The sequence below is a fragment of the Pogona vitticeps genome, chromosome 6 (genome assembly GCF_051106095.1).
Source record: "Pogona vitticeps strain Pit_001003342236 chromosome 6, PviZW2.1, whole genome shotgun sequence".
Lineage (NCBI taxonomy): Eukaryota > Metazoa > Chordata > Lepidosauria > Squamata > Agamidae > Pogona > Pogona vitticeps.
In genome coordinates, this window is record NC_135788.1 from 70757183 (window position 1) to 70773583 (window position 16401).

The 16401-nt window shown below is 37.5% G+C and overlaps 1 protein-coding gene across 22 annotated transcripts in view; it reads right to left on the minus strand.

The window, feature by feature from the left end:
* The window catches only part of ARPP21 (cAMP regulated phosphoprotein 21), a 161653-nt gene that overhangs the window by 95128 nt on the left and 50124 nt on the right, over positions 1–16401 (minus strand). For all 22 annotated transcript variants that reach the window (XR_013537400.1, XR_012088470.2, XM_078377531.1 and 19 more), the window contains exons 7-9: positions 10216–10294; positions 7274–7333; positions 6233–6373 (exon numbers count right to left, since the gene is read on the minus strand). Coding sequence is in view for 20 of the 22 variants with exons in the window: in XM_078377531.1 (XP_078233657.1) it covers positions 6233–6373; positions 7274–7333; positions 10216–10294 (280 nt within the window). In the remaining 2 variants the exon portion in view is untranslated. The remainder of the gene's footprint in view (positions 1–6232; positions 6374–7273; positions 7334–10215; positions 10295–16401) is intronic.

Genomic DNA, 16401 nt, shown 5'->3' on the forward strand with positions numbered 1-16401 from the left:
AAGGCCATTTCTACAGCACCTAAGCCTCAATTGAACAGTCATCTTCCTCTGCATTGCATTTGTTTATGCCAAAGAACAGTGTGTCTTCTCCTTTCTGAAGGCTTCTAGAAGCAGGAATACATCCATAAAAAAAAACAAACCTGACCCCCATAAGCTCACTCCTAAAATCCTATAAATCAAACAAAAGCCACTTTAAGTTTAGTTTTGATTTTGCAGTATTCAAAATGCAGATATTCTTGGGGATAAGAATATGATTTTAAGAGAGTGCAACTAAGAAAGCACTGGCAATGAATTCTGTTTCCAGTTATCCGGAAGATAGCTGTTTAGGTAAGTTTCCAACACTATATTATAACAAATTATGTTTCTCTTGGTATTTTTTCATTTATCAAGGTCAGTCTAGAGACAAATCATTTTAATTTTATTTATGACAGTATTATAGCCTTGAGTTGTAAGGCTGCAGTGATTAAAAAGAGACTGCAATGATTGGCTAATGTTTAACTAACACTTTATTACAATGTAACAGCCATAAAGTACATGAGCACCTTAATTCCAAACAAATTAGTTTAGAGATTGTATTGCACTGAAAAATTAATAATAGAGTTATTAGATATGGTTCATTACTCCCACACTTTGTCCTTGGATACATTTGTATGACTTTTGGGGGCTAAGAGAGCTCTATATGAACATGGCAGGGAAGAATATTAGAACAGATGGATACCTTATTGATTTAGGTATCTGGCTGTAAAACCAAAGGTTGGGATTCTTGACAGGGGCTGGACTCAGTGATCCCTGAGGTCCCTTCCAGCTCCGCAGTTCTAAGATGATAATGATGATGATAACTATTAGCTTTGCTTTGTCATTTTTTGTGAGCTTTTGAAGGGACACTGAAAATGAAGCTAGAGGGAGGAAGAAAGCTGTTCATATAACCATAAAATATATGGAACCAAAGTAGTTACAACTATGTACACTCTTTTTAAAAGCCTTTGCCACATTAAGCAAACTTAGAATACTACATACTGCCTACTCAGACCAAACGGAATTCAGTTATGGAAGAGATCACAATCAGCAGGGCAGAAATATTTTGAATCACATTAAATACTGGTTCAGTATATTATATGGAAGAAGTAAAATCACCTCTCTCTCATAACTGAAGACCAATTCACACGGATGAGTATACTACCAAAAGATGAATTTGCACACTCATGCTATAGTGGGGTCCCATATATACAAATATATCTACAAATGTATTACATATTTACAGTTTATGTAGCCAAACAGTTTAGATGTCAATGCCGGAGAGTGTCTTTAACATAAACTAAGTGTAATGCCATGGAATACTCATGGGCATTACAATTCTTGGATGGCAGAGGGAGTACTAATAGTAGTAATGCTGATAAACAGGCCTACATCTACCAAAGGATAAATGATCTAACCAGGAAAGCTTCTATTCTGAGATATATAGAACTGGGAAGCTGAGCTAAAAGACCAGCTTAGTCACAGACTGGAAGAAGGTAATGAGGCACAGCAAACAGTTGAGATACAGGAAACTGTGAGAAGGATGGACAAGGAAATGCAGCAGAAAGAGGGGCAGATTTGATACAGTTTCACCAGTTTGCTAACATACAGAATTACAGATTTAGCTTTAAACTGCTTTTGTAGTGTAAAGAAAGCTTTACTTTAATGGCCAGATGTTCAAGGTACAGCAAGCTGTGTAAATACGAAAGGTGAAACTAAGAGGCCTTTTGTGTTCTACTGGAACACTGTTGCCAAATTTGAAGTGAGTGCAATCCATTAATTTATGGTAATCTATTAGAAATGTACCCTCATCATTATAGTGACATCCTCGAATAAATTCTTTTTCTAATGAGACATTACCCAGGTGTAGATGTAGAAAACATTTCAGAAATGTACTTTACTATTAGTTTGCAAACAAAGCTTGGCCTAAGTTAGATACGTCATGGTTTGTCAACATGAAAATAAAGAACACTCCTTTCTTTGCTCTCCTTTATTAATTATTTAAATTTTATTTATTTTATTTAGTTAGAGCTGTTTCTCTTTGCAGTTTCCAATGTTGTTTAGCTTTATTAAGCAAATTAACTTTATTAAACAAATTAATGGACTAAACCAAATACACAATAGTAAAGTTCCAAATAACTGAAAACCAACTTACACACCACACAGCAGCAACAACAAAAAAGAAAACAACAAAATCAAATTAAAAGGTCTTAATTAGTGGTCAAAGCCCTGCCTGAATAAAACTTTCTTTGCCTATCTGTGGAAAGGAAGCCAAGAGGGGGCCAGCCTAGCTTACCTCACATATCCAAATTTAGTAAACGTTTAAACCATAGTTTCCTTTGTATGTGAAACAGAAAACTATTGTTTCATGCACTCCTCAAGCCACACTATAAAACCAAGATCTGATCCTGTTTTAGAAAGTCCTATTAAATGACAGTGTTCTGTTTCAGCTATCACAGGGATTTGTGGCTTGAGAAGCTAAAATAGTTTTTTTAAAAAACAAGGCAATGAAAAGAGGGAAAGAGAGAACTGAGAAAAAAGTGGGTTTACCAGACTGGGATTATTACATCCACTAATGCAGTCTTTAATGCTCAAATTCTCAAGAGTACTTTAGATATTTGTATAACTAGAATGAATTAATATACATCTTTTCCCATATACTACCTTTGAAAGATCATATCTACAAATCAAGCCACTCCAGCATGACAGATTGACAGATTCCATTTGGAAGTCCTACCCAATATATATTATATTTATGGCCAATTTGAGGTAATATGCATCATTATACTGATGTAATTATCATGTATCAGACTTCTGCTTTTGCAATCTGGAAGAACATAAAAAATGCCCATAATCAATGGGACTGTATACTTTCAGAAAGAGGTGTGTGCAAATGCACAATCCTAGCTCTTTAGAGCTTATTGTATACCCCTCTAGATCTTCTTGAATCTTTGATTAGCTTGGCCAGAGAAAGGTAATTCGGGAATTTGCAACCTTCGCACTAAATTGCTATCACCTAAACTGGGCTTATTAGAAGAGGTGGATTATAAAAATATAGAATAGTATCCAGAATATCAAATGTCATTTTTCTATTAATGTGCAATATTAAATTAGTTTGTAACTCAAAGTTTGAAAGCTAAGGTAGAAAATTTTGCAACTAACCAGCCAATCATATTATTGCAAGTTCATACTTTATGCTATGAAGAAAACCAGAACTGATAATACTGATTCTCAACCATGCTGGGAATGTACCAGAACTCTATGGAAACAATGGTTGAAGTCCTGTTGCACAGTTACACAAATGATGTAACCTTTGGAAGCAAATTGCTGTAACTCAGGAAATCTCTACAGACATTATCTGTCATATGACTGAGTGTGGAACAGATAATACTGATGGAGATTTCTTAATTTCAGCTCATATATTATTTAGTAAGCATTCTGTCTAAATTTTCATAGCTAGGATATATACAATTGTGTTTACCAGATGAAAGATTACAAATGTTACAAAAACAGGACTTTTCAAGAATCAGGCTATATTTGAAATCTTGATGGCTTCATCTTTAAGGCAAATTAAGTTCATGAATGAGCAATTTATACTAGAGAATTCTTATGTTTTCCCACTCTGGCCCTGCTACTACTCAGTATATCGCTTTCCCTCAACATGAGAAAATGTCTGTAAAATAAACATGCTTCTAGAACTTCAAGAAGTAAAACAGTTAAAACAAAGGCAAGAGCTGTAAAGGAAAAGCCCTACAAAAGTGAAGTATGAGTGCATGTTTGTTTGCATTTATACATCTGCCTGGATACTGGTAATTGTCCTAAGTTTCAAACTAGCTACATTAAATCAGAGAAGCAACTTTCCAGATTTCACCACACATTGCTGTTCACAGAATGTAGCTCTTTCCTAGAGTAGGTATTTATTTATTTATTTATTTATTTATTTATTTATTTATTTATTTATTTATTTATTTGTTTGTTTGTTTGTTTGTTTGTTTGTTTATTTATTTATTTATTTATTTATTTATTTATTTATTTATTTAATTTATATCCCGCCTATCTAGTCAATTGTGACCACTCTAGGTGGCTTACAACATACACTTAAAAATAATTAAACATATAACATACCACATACCACAGGTACCTGTATAGTCTGTATCTGTAATATAATAATTGCAGTAATGATCTTGATTTAGGGATGGGGAATCTGTTCCAGTCAATATCATATTTGCATGTTTTTACTCAAGCTTCTGTTCCATTTCTGAATTAATCTTTGATATGTTTAAAAATAAGTATTCCAATAGTTCTTTTCTCTCAAATAAAAATTTAAATGAAGATTTTGGTATGAACTGAGCAGACAAGAACTGCATCAGATCATTTGGAAAAATGAGAAGATATTTTTTTCTATAGGTATCAGAAAAAAATCAATGCCTTAAGCATGCCTTTCTGGTTAACTAAAGTGCTGTAATGGCACAGAGTATTCAGGAGCATTCTAAGGGTAAGTAAACTATGTTTTCAGAATACCTGTGATTTAGTGTCTCTCAAATCATGTAAGGCAATTTCTCAGCTTAGTGAGAATTAAACAATACAGAACTTAATATAGCAGAGGTTTGTTAGTGGGTCTGTCTGAAATCTGGGGGGAAAAACCTAAGGGCTGGGCAGCCTGAAGAAAAGCAGTTGATTTAACGCTGCAGTGTAAGTAACATATTGAGCAGCATGTACTCAAGGGGAGGAAAAGTGGAAATGCATAGTGCTTCAGTAAAAAAGGAAATGGTAGGGCTGAATTTCATATACACTAATTTGAATTAAGCAGCTAATTCTTTGAGAAGAGGACTGCAGTTCTGTATAGGACAGCATGTTTCCATTAGTCATATCAACTGTCTTCAGACAGACACATAAGCAGAGGTATTTGGGTATACCCAGTGTGACCATGGGGTAGAGGAAAGTACTGCTGCTTCCTCAAAGACTGTTCAGATATCCTTTTTCCATTCTGGAATATCCATCTTTCTATTTCTTCTGGCACAGAGCTTAGGGTGTGATCAAATGGGGAAACAGATCACATTTTGGACAACTAGTGGAGCAGTCCAGTGTGATTTCTTTCCCAATAATCATACTGCAGCCCAGCCCCAATCCATACCCAAGATGGACCTCTTTGATCCAGCTGTAGGGCTACCACATTTTGGGCCAGGCTGGAGTGATTTCCCAACAGACAAAAAAGTTGTTTGTGAGAGATTATTCCCAGCAAAGTGACCCTTTCAGGAGTGATCGGACACACACCCTCCCAACCATCTGATCACATCCATACTTTACTAAAAGACTATCACACTAATGCAAATGAATTAGCTTGTGACTATGAAGCTCCCCTAGTTGGTGCTCATCAGGTCGGCAGGAATATATTAATTTATGTGTCCCAAAAGGCATCTAAGAAAACCCACAAAAAACAACAACAACAAAAGCAATCATATCCTGAGAATGCTAGAGAAATGTAGCTGGCTATAACCTGGGGGAGGGCTGTAGCGCACCCTAACTGCAGTTAGGAATATGCAAATGAATTAATATATTCCTGCCTCCTTGATGAAGTAATGGCATGATATTTCACATTCTCTGATATCTCTTTTCTATATACCGCATGCTGTTAGTTCATTTATTATGTGAAGTGAATTAATCTGGAGACAGTTGAAAAACTGTCGAGAGATTACAACATATATGGAAAAAATCCTGCATCAAAAAAATTAAAAGTGGATACAGATAAAGAACCCACTATTCAAAAGGAGAGTCAAGTCAAGAGGAGGGAGGGAAATGCCATGGTGCTTGCAATCTAATGGGTTAAGCACACCTAACTTGCCATAATCCATGTAAGAATAATTGGCAACAATTTAATTCCCTTCCTGCCCCATCATCATCACGGCAATAATAAGAGACCAGGAAAAATAACATCTCATTCTACAGGCACTGAATAGCTGTCTTATCAACAAATAGATTGATTTGCTTCAGCATATTTCATGTACTCTATGTTCTTCCAAGGACAGGCATAATGATACTTCATATGTGAATGAATGGTCAAAATAAGAAAAATTACTCCAGATTATAGAAAAAAAGAAAATGAGATCAAAATTGAAAGAAGAGAAAGCACAGGGGATACAATGACCAAAATATAGTCAAGATAACTCCTGATCTTTAGGAAAGCAGAACAGAAAAAGGATAGTGAGGTAACACTTACATTCTCATATTGCTGGTCTTGTTGATAATTACAGATTTTCCAGTTTGATCCACATTATGATCCATGCCAAAGTACGCTGCCACTCTGTGCACCAGCATTCGCTGATACGATGACATCTGGGGGAACTTTTTATAATGATTGCTGGAACAAAACATCAAAGGGCTCAATCTGATGCAGCCTCTGACATGATAGACCAACAGAAATCTACTTTTTTAAAGATATTTGTCTCCTAAACATCCTCTGTAGTTAATTGTCTGGTCTCTTATGCCAGATATAGAAGATATGTTTCATATTATTTATTTATTAATTTTAATAATTAAAGAACACTCTGCAAAAACTAGGTCCCTATTTAATTTTTTAAAACGCTAACTGTGCTAAGTTGTATACATAAGCACTAAGATTAGCATTTACAGTTGTAATATTTGAATAATTTGAAAAATCAAATTATGCAATGCAATACTTCATCATATTTGCACAATGTACATTAAGCTAGTAGAATCTGACTTGTACTATTCCTAAACAAATTCCTTTCATCCCAAAGGGCCTATAAAATCCATTTAAAATTGGCAACTGCATGCAAAGTTTCCTTATATTTCTCCTTCTTTCTTTCTTTCTTTCTTTCAGAAAGCTGAGGGAAGTGTTGCATAAGGTTATCTGTTACTTCCTAACAACCACTCAGTGAGTCCAGTAGGCTTTGACATGTGCCCTAATGATGCTGCTAGCACTAGATCACAGGGTGGGAGTCAGGATGACTTCTCAACTGCAAGACAGTAATAGCAATTGGCTAGTAGTAGAAGAAAATGAGTCCTGGCTGCAAAGGAATATTTGGTGGTGGTGGACAACCAGTCAAAGTCACCCATTGTTCTAGTCAAAATCCTTCAAGTCTAAGAGGCAATGAATTGAACCAGACACTGCTTTTAAATATGCAAATTTACTTGAAGATGGAAAAGATGTTGAACAGCCATTTCTAACCTAATTCAAGGGGATTCAGGCATGAACGATTTTCACCAAAAAAGGAATCAGTACTGAAAATAAACTTACCAGTTGTCACTAATAAAGTCAATAATCTCCTGTTCCATTTTTAATAGTATCATTCTATCCCTGTTAATAATAATAAAAAAGAAAATCTGTTGTTTCAAAGTGGGAACGATATCAGGCTACAATGTTTGCAATAAATAATGCTGATAGCACCCCCTATTCTGCTCAAGTACATCTATTATAAAAATATCAGAGTATTTAACTCCCATCTAGAAAAACACATTTATTCTGAATGTTGTCATGATTATTGGGAAACAGGACTGTTACAGTTGTCTAGGCTCTATATTAACAAACAGCATGTTGTGCAATATTTCTGTCCTGTTGTTCTTCCAACAACACTAAGTGTTTCACATGTCTCATTTTTTTCATATCATTATACTCACTACTAATATTAGGAATCAGAGCTGAAAAAAGTGAATAGCTGCCCAGAATGACTCCATGAGTTTTACTGATGGGGGAATCTTTTGTAACGGAGTTGTCCCTATGTAAACCCACATTCCTATGCATTGAGTTTCTAAGCAGGACAACCCATATCATAGTCAGCCAGAAGGATTTACTCCTCAACATGAGTGGAGACAGGCACAGTTTTTAGTATTCTCTACAACCCTCTTCTGTACAGCGGTGCCTCGCTTAACGATTACCTCAATAAATGACAAAAACGCTTTATGATGAAGTTTTTGTGGTCGCTATTGCGATCGCAAAACAATATTCCTATGGAGAAAAATAGCTTAACGATGATCGGTTCCCTGCTTCGGGAACCGATTTTTCACTAGATGACGATTTTAAAACAGCTGATCGGTGGCTCCAAAATGGCTGCCCGCTGTGCAAAATGGCTCCCTGCTGTGCTTTAGGACGGATTTCTCGCTTTACAGGCACCGGAAAATGGCCGCGCTATGGAGGATCTTCGCAAAACGAGCAGGTATTTCGCCCATTGGAACGCATTGAACCGGTTTTCAATGCATTTCAATGGGTTTTTTAATCTCACTTGACAAGAATTTCGCTTAACAGTGATTTGAACAGAACGAATTAACCTCATCAAGCGAGGCACCACTGTACTTTGTGTGAACGTTAAGGCTAGACAAAGTGTCAACCTTCTCTTCCTTTACAGAAACTGAGCTAAAACATTTTGATAGTTTTGTTCTCTAACATTTGTGATATTCATGAACACTATTTGTGATGAGATCTACTGAACAATTACTGAATGTTAGACAGTTTGGTAACACAATAGGATACAAATAAATACAAGAAACATTTGTTGCAACAGTTATAGAAAAGGACCCTTCCATGAGGACAGGCAGCCTGGACTGAAATAATGTCCCATGAGAAAAGTGATCTGAAATTCAAAAATCCATGAGAAAAATGATCCAAAATCTGATTGGCAAAGTTTTTGTGCAAAATGTTGCATCTACTTTCTCAAGATCTGTCTAAGTTCATATGGTACACCTTGTATTTTATTTTTTTGACTAACCTTAGTGATTACTTGATTTTTATAACTTGTTTTATGAGATAACACACAAACTATATCAGCATATTATAGATTTTGAATATTATGCAAACATTATAACAAAATATTACTTCCTGATTTACTTTAAAAGCATGTATGAATTAATTCTACAAATGAAAAATACTTGGTCATAGAGAGTAATTAAGAAGTTTATATATATATTCTGTTAGTTAGAGCTAACTAATTTTTAAACTTTTATTTTTAGCAGGGAGTAAGGGACACTGCTCCTTTCTGAGATAGAAATGCATGGGGAGATTTTCTCCTATGTTTCTATGTGACTGCGTTACTCTGGATTAAACATTCTCTCTTATTTAATTAGTCACAATTTGTCATTATATACGTAATGGGAATTATAATTACTTTTACCTATCACCATCCAAACAAACCTAGACAAATTGAATTTAGCATGTTTGAACAAACCTTAGTTAAAATTAACCAGATTCTTCTATTTCAGAGACAAACGAAAACTCATAGGAAATGAAAGCAAATACTTTTTTTCTCATTGTGGACAGAGTGTATTTCTCCGAGAGTCATGGATATAGTCCCAAATCATAGTTTAGTACTATCTTTGAATACAATAAATATATCACCAATCTGTGTTTCTGTTTAACCTGACACATGAAACCTCTGTTCTAACCTGGCTTTGCCCTTATCATTTAATCATTATTTAGCAATTGGTATCTTGATCTTAAATTGGGACATGGTGGCGCTGCAGGTTAAACCGCAGAAGCCTCTGTTTCAAGGTTGGAAGCCCAGCAGTTGTAAGATTGAATCCACGCGACTGAGTGAGCTCCCATCGCTTGTCCCAGCTCCTGCCAACCTAGCAGTTCAAAAGCATGCAAATGCAAGTAGATAAATAGGTACCACCACGGTGGGAAGGTAACAGCATTCCCTGTCTAGTCATGCTGGCCATGTGACCACGGAAACTGTCTACAGATAAGTGCTGGCTCTACGGCTTAGAAATGGGGATGAGCAACACCCCCTAGAGTCAGACACAACTAGACAATTCTCAAGGGGAACCTTTACCTTTACCTTAAATTCCAGATGTTCAAAATCATAAATCCTAATGTTTCTAATTCAGCACAACACACAGGTCTTTAAAAATTCTATAATTGCTTCTCGATCCTTTATATTCCTATCTTGCTCATGTTTAATGGCCAATGGCTTTCTGCATTGCAATTAAGATGTGCTACAGGATCACACATATCACATATTCCTACTTGGCTCCATCTAGCAAGCACCGAAGTACTGTGGTCTTCATATATAAATGTAATCTTATTAAACCATAGGGAGGAATTATGAGAGTGAAAGAGATTGGTAGGTAAGTCTCTAAGATAAGGGAAAATGTACATTCTATGGAGTATGTGTTGATTTTGATAGAGGTTAACATTACGTTGTTCTTTGCTGAAAAAATTTTAAGCTATACAAAAAGTATACTTACCTAGGATTATTCTTTAGTGTGTTAACCAGAAATTCATGTAAATCTATGCCTGTTGAGTCTGTATATTCTTGGCTGCAGTCTGAAAAAACATACATTAGTAGTAATTTCATTTCTAAAAATCTTGCTTTAAAAGCTATTGTACAGAAAAAAAATATTTTTCCCATCCCCAGTGGTCTCACAAAGTGGACAAACTATTCAAGAAACAGTGGGGCTCAAACCCACTATACCAAGAACTACAAGCATCAAGTTAAACAGAGTTTTACTGTAATTTTATTTTTTATTTATTTATTTTATTTATATGCCGCCTATCTAGTCGATTGACCACTCTAGGCGGCTCACAACGAAGGAAACAACAATAATAAAAACCAATTTACAAAAAGGAAAACTTTCAACAATTGGATAAACACTAGGAAAGAGAAGGAAAGAGGAGTCAGGAATTAACTGGGGGGGGAAGGCCTGCCGAAACATCAATGTTTTTAGCTGCTTTTTGAAAATACACAGCGAGGGGGCCGCGCGAATATCGGGGGAAGGTTATTCCAGAGGCGAGGAGCCACCGCCAAGAAGGCCCGATATCTTGTCTTTTCTTTCCGGGCCTCCCTCAGAGTTAGGCTCCTCAGCCTCACCTCCTGGCTCGCACGAGTGACACGGGTAGATCTTGGTGGTAGAAGGCGTTCTGCCAAATATCGAGGCCCTAAACCATTTACATGAGCATCAACACTTTGAAGTCGATGCGGAATCGGATAGGCAGCCAATGCAGTGCGGCCAGAGTGGGTGAAATGTGTTGGAATTTTTTCACTCCACTGGCCGCCGCATTCTGCACCACCTGTAGTTTCCGCAGCAGCCTCAAATGCAGCCCCACGTAGAGCGCATTACAGTAGTCTAATCTTGAGATTACGAGCGCATGCACCAAAGTGGTGAGCGCCCCAACATCGAGATAGGGCCGCAGCTGGGCTACCCGCCTGAGATGGTAGAAGGCGGTTCGGACCACCAACGCCACCTGGGATTCCATAGTGAGCACCGGGTCAAGATGGATCCCCAAGCTGCATACCCCATCCTTCGCAGGAAGGGTCACCCCCCCAAAAGAGAGGGAGTTTCCCAAACTCCCAACTGTGGGGGCACCCACCCTTAGTACCTCCGACTTGTCTGGGTTCAGCCTCAGCCCGTTCTCCTGCATCCATTGCAGTACGGTCCCCAGGCAGCGCTGAAGGGACAGAACGGCTTCTCCTGCGGTAGGTGGAAAGGAGATGTAGAGCTGAGTATCATCAGCATACTGATGACACCAGGCTCCACACCCCCTGATGACCCCACCCAGCGGCCTCATATAGATGTTAAACAGCATTGGGGAGATGATTGACCCCTGTGGAACCCCACAATTGAGATTCCACAGGGCCGAGACGCTCTCCCCAAGCTGCACTTTCTGGGGATGGTCCTCCAAGAAGGAACGGAGCCAGGCCAGAGCAAGGCCCCCAATTCCCAACTCGGAGAGCCTCCCCAGGAGGATACTGTGGTCAATGGTATCGAAGGCCACTGAGATGTCGAGGAGGACCAGCAGGGACACTTTGCCCCTGTCGGCCTCCCTCAGTAGATCATCACACAGGGCGACCAATGCCGTTTCTGTGCCATGGCGCGGCCTGAAGCCCGACTGAAATGGATCCAGGGCATCTGTTTCGTCCAAGTGCACCTAAAGCTGGTTGGCCACCACCCTCTCCACCACCTTACTTAGGAAAGAAACATTGGCGACGGGCCTATAATTGCCAATTGCGTCCGCCACCAAACTTGGTTTCTTCCTAATGGGCCTAATGAGCATCTCCTTGAGGGCAGATGGAAATCTGCCCTCCAGGAAAGACCCATTAATTATTACAGTGGCCCATTCCGTTGTTGTAGGCCTGGCTGCTTTGACTAGCCAGGCCGGACAGGGGTCAAGGGAGGAGGTGGTGGCACGACAGCGATCAAGCGCCCTGGCGACAGTGTCAGGCGTGACAAGCTGAAAGGAGTCTAAAATTGCCGGACAAGACGGAGCGCTGGACATCTCAGCTCAAATCACTGTATTCAAAAAAGGAGACAGGTCCTGGCGGATGGCCTCCACTTTAGATTTAAAGAATGCTGTAAATTGGTCCGGTGTAAAACTAGGGGGAGGCCCATCACCCAGGCCAATTCCGGATAGGTCATGCACTATACAGAATAATACCACCTGCCGGTTGCATGCTTCGCTTATCCGTTTAGCAAAGTATGCTTGACTAGCAGCCTTTACCTTAGCCAGGTAAAGGTTAGTGGCGACCTTAACAGCTATCCAATTATAATCCGTTGGGTCCTTTCTGTGTTATTTATTTATTTATTTATTTATTTATTTATTTATTTATTTATTTATTTATTTATTTATTTATTTATTTATTTATTTATTTATAGTATAACCCCATATGTGCTGGGGATTAGTTCCAAAAATACATTTTCACATGCATTACCAGACCAGGCCATTAGAGGGTGATAGTGATGTATTCTTCACTAAAAAGTATTAATAGCATGGTCTCTGCCTCCATCTAGTGGCTGGTTTTGGCAATATATGTGAAAAAAAACCTGGATTTTTAATAAATATATATTTTTACTATTTTCAGATTGTCAGTAAGTTAAACTGCGTATACTGATCCTGCAGATATGGGGGTCCTACTGTATTTATTTATTTACCATCCATCTAACCAATGGTTACTCTGGGTGGTTTACAACAAACTACAGAAGAACACAAGGGATGTATGGATATACCTAAAATCATCATTTGCCAAGTAGAAAAGGTATGTTAAATAAATGCCTTTTGTAACGGGAGTTGGCCCTCTATTTCTTTTTCCATTCTTCCATTCTTAGGTGTCATGGTCGTATGCAAAACTGACCTCCGACTGGGACACAAGGTCTACAGAAAACCCACCCACACAGACCGGTACCTACACAAAAACTCCAACTACCACCCATTGTAAAAAAAGAGGCATAATCAAAACACTGGTAGGTAGACCATGCAAATCGGAACTGTGAAGCTCAGTTTCTCAGCACTGAACTCAACCATGTGAATTGGGCCCTACAGGCAAATGGCTACTCCAAAATTGAAATCACAAGAGCCATCAAACCAAGAACACAACACCAAACTGAAGAAGAAAAACAGCCACCCACAAATAAAGTATTTCTGCCATACATCAAAGGGGTCATGGACCACATGAGGAAACTTCTGAAAAAACACAACCTACAAACAGTATTCAAGCTCACCACAAAAATACAACAAATGTTACGGTCAGCAAAGGACAGAAGGGACCCCCTCACCACTGCAGGACTATACCGGATGCCTTGCAGTTGTGGCCAGGTATATACTGGAACCACAAAATGAAGCATCCACACCAGAATCAAAGAACATGAGAGACACTGCAGACTAGAACAACCAGAAAAATCGGCAGTAGCTGAAGATGCCCTAAAACAAGCTGGACATGAAATTCTATTTCAGAATACTGAAATACTGGACAACAACAGCAATCACTATTTTAGACTACACAGGGAAGCCATTGAAATCTGCAAACATAGCAGAACTTCAACAAGAAAGAAGAAAGTTTGAAATTCAGCAAAACTTGGCTCCCAGCACTGAAAAATACAGCGTGCAAAAGGTCAATGAACTCTACCCAGCCACAAGGATCGGTGATCACTACACACAATAGACCAGCTAACGACACCCATCAATCACAGTGACAGATAATCTCTCCTTATCACAACAATACACCCAAAACAAAAACACACTGATCACCATAATCACCCATCTCCTGAAAAGGACAAAAGCTGATCTCACAGCCATACTCAACTCCCAAACAAACTGCACCAGAGCACAGAGTGCTGTCCTCTGAAGATGCCAGCCACGAGACTGGCAAAACGTTAGGAAGAACAACTTTCAGAACACGGCCAAAGAGCCCGAAAAACCCACAACAACCACCACCACCACCACCACCACCACCATCATCATCATCATTAAAAAGCACCAAGCACAGTCAAAATTTTAAAATATTGGTTGGTATTATACAACAGATACAAGTTTTAACAAAAAACCCAAGTATCTGTCAAATATCGGCACAGGATGTATGCTGTTCCTAATATCGCCATTTTTTGTAGCTCTGATTGTGTGATTTCTGAGATCTGCAACTGCTAATAGTACTGTGTGAAATTTTTTGATATTGTTCCCAAAGCCCCAATGACTACAGGGATGACAGAAGTTTCTTTCTTCCAGAGGTGAGATGTTTCGATTGCCAGGTCTCTGTACTTTGTTAGTTTTTCCAATTCTTTATTTTCAACTCTGGCATCCCCTAGAATTGCAATGTCAATGATCTGGACATTTCTTCATTCTATTACTACTATGTCTGGTGTGTTATATTCAAGGTTTCTGTCCATTTGGATCTGGAAATCCCACAAGATCTTGACTTCCTCTTTTTCTGACACCTTCTCTACCTGATGTTCCCATGGGTTTTTGAAGGATGGCAAGTTATATTTTTTGTATAATTACCAGAGCGCTAACTTTACCACTCTGTCATGTCTAACTTTGTAATATATGCACAGATGAGGTGTGGCTTAGTTTTATTTATATTATTCTTATTCTTACTATAACTGCCTCGTGGTGCAGTGGTTAAACTGCTGTACTGCAGCCAAAACTGTGCTCACAACCCAGGGTTCAATCCCAGGTAGCTGGCTCAAGGTCGACTCCAAGGTCGGTAAAATGAGTACCCAGCTCGCTTAGGACATACCTTTAAATTTCAGTTAGTTATTTCATTTATCTTCCTGAGAAGCAATTGTCAACATTTCAATATATTCTCACATTTTCATGACATGTGAAAATAAGTACCTATTTTCTGCCATCCTCTCCAGAACAACTTGGAGTAATTAGCATCTATTTTATTTATTCTCACTGGATTTAAATACCATTTTCAAACTAATTGTCCTTTATCCTTACAGACATAGATTTCAATATTTATATACACCACAAACCCCAGTACTCATTTCTTACTAATTCTTGCTTTTTTATTCCATTACAAAATTTATTAATCATATTTTGCCAGTATTTTAACTCTTAGTAACATCATAAATAAGAAATTCATCTTGGGTAGAATTTTCATTTTATATACCACTGTTCTACCAAACCAGGAAAATCCAAATTTCCTTAAAATCACGTACTTTTAAAAAAATTTCCAGCTTCAATTTTTTAAAAATGTTCTTCCTTCAATTTTCCTAAATTCATTGGAATATTTATACCTAAATATTTATTAGAGTTTCAAATATCAATATCAATTTTTCTAATTATCTCTTTTTGTCCTTAATTAAACATTATAATCTCTAATTTATTCCAATTGATTTGTAACTCCATTATCTTTCCAAATTCTTTTAAATGTCCATAACCACTAATGGATTTTTTACTCCTAGTAAAGTATCATCAGCAAATTAACTAATTTTAACTTTGTCTTTAGTACCTATGCCACAAATTAATTTATTTTCTCTGACGACATTCACCAACAGTTCTATAACTAAAGCAAGCAATATTGGGGAAAGAGAATGTTTTTTCTTTGTACCACAACCTAGGGATATCTATTATGCGATGCCATCATTTATTATGATGTATACTTTGAATATAACTGATCCATCATACCTTTAAATTTCTCTCCAAAATCTACTATTTTAATTAATATTTTTAATGCTGGTCATCAATGAAATCCAATGCACTGAAAATATCCTATGAAATTACTCCCATCTTCACCTTTTGTCTTGTTATTACATTACATTTAACACTCTCCTAGTCAGATTTGCCATTTGTTTTCCTATTATAAATCCACTTTGATCTTCTTTACTATACTTAGTAATAAAACTATTCATTTTCTTAGCTAATATTGCTGTAAGAATCTTAGCATTTAGATTTAATAAGTTAATAGGCCCATAAACGCATTGGATCCTTATACAATTTTGGAATTAATATAATTAACAAATGTTCACATTCTACTATTTTATTAAAAAGAGACTTTAATTTAAGCACAGTACTAACATTTTCCTGAAAGTTTTATAGTACTCTGATCCCAACCCATCCATTCCTAGACTCTTTCCTATTTTTTTAAAAATTATTTCCTATATCTTTCCTCCTCTAATTGGTTGCTCCATTAAATCTCTGTGCATGTCTTGAAGTCT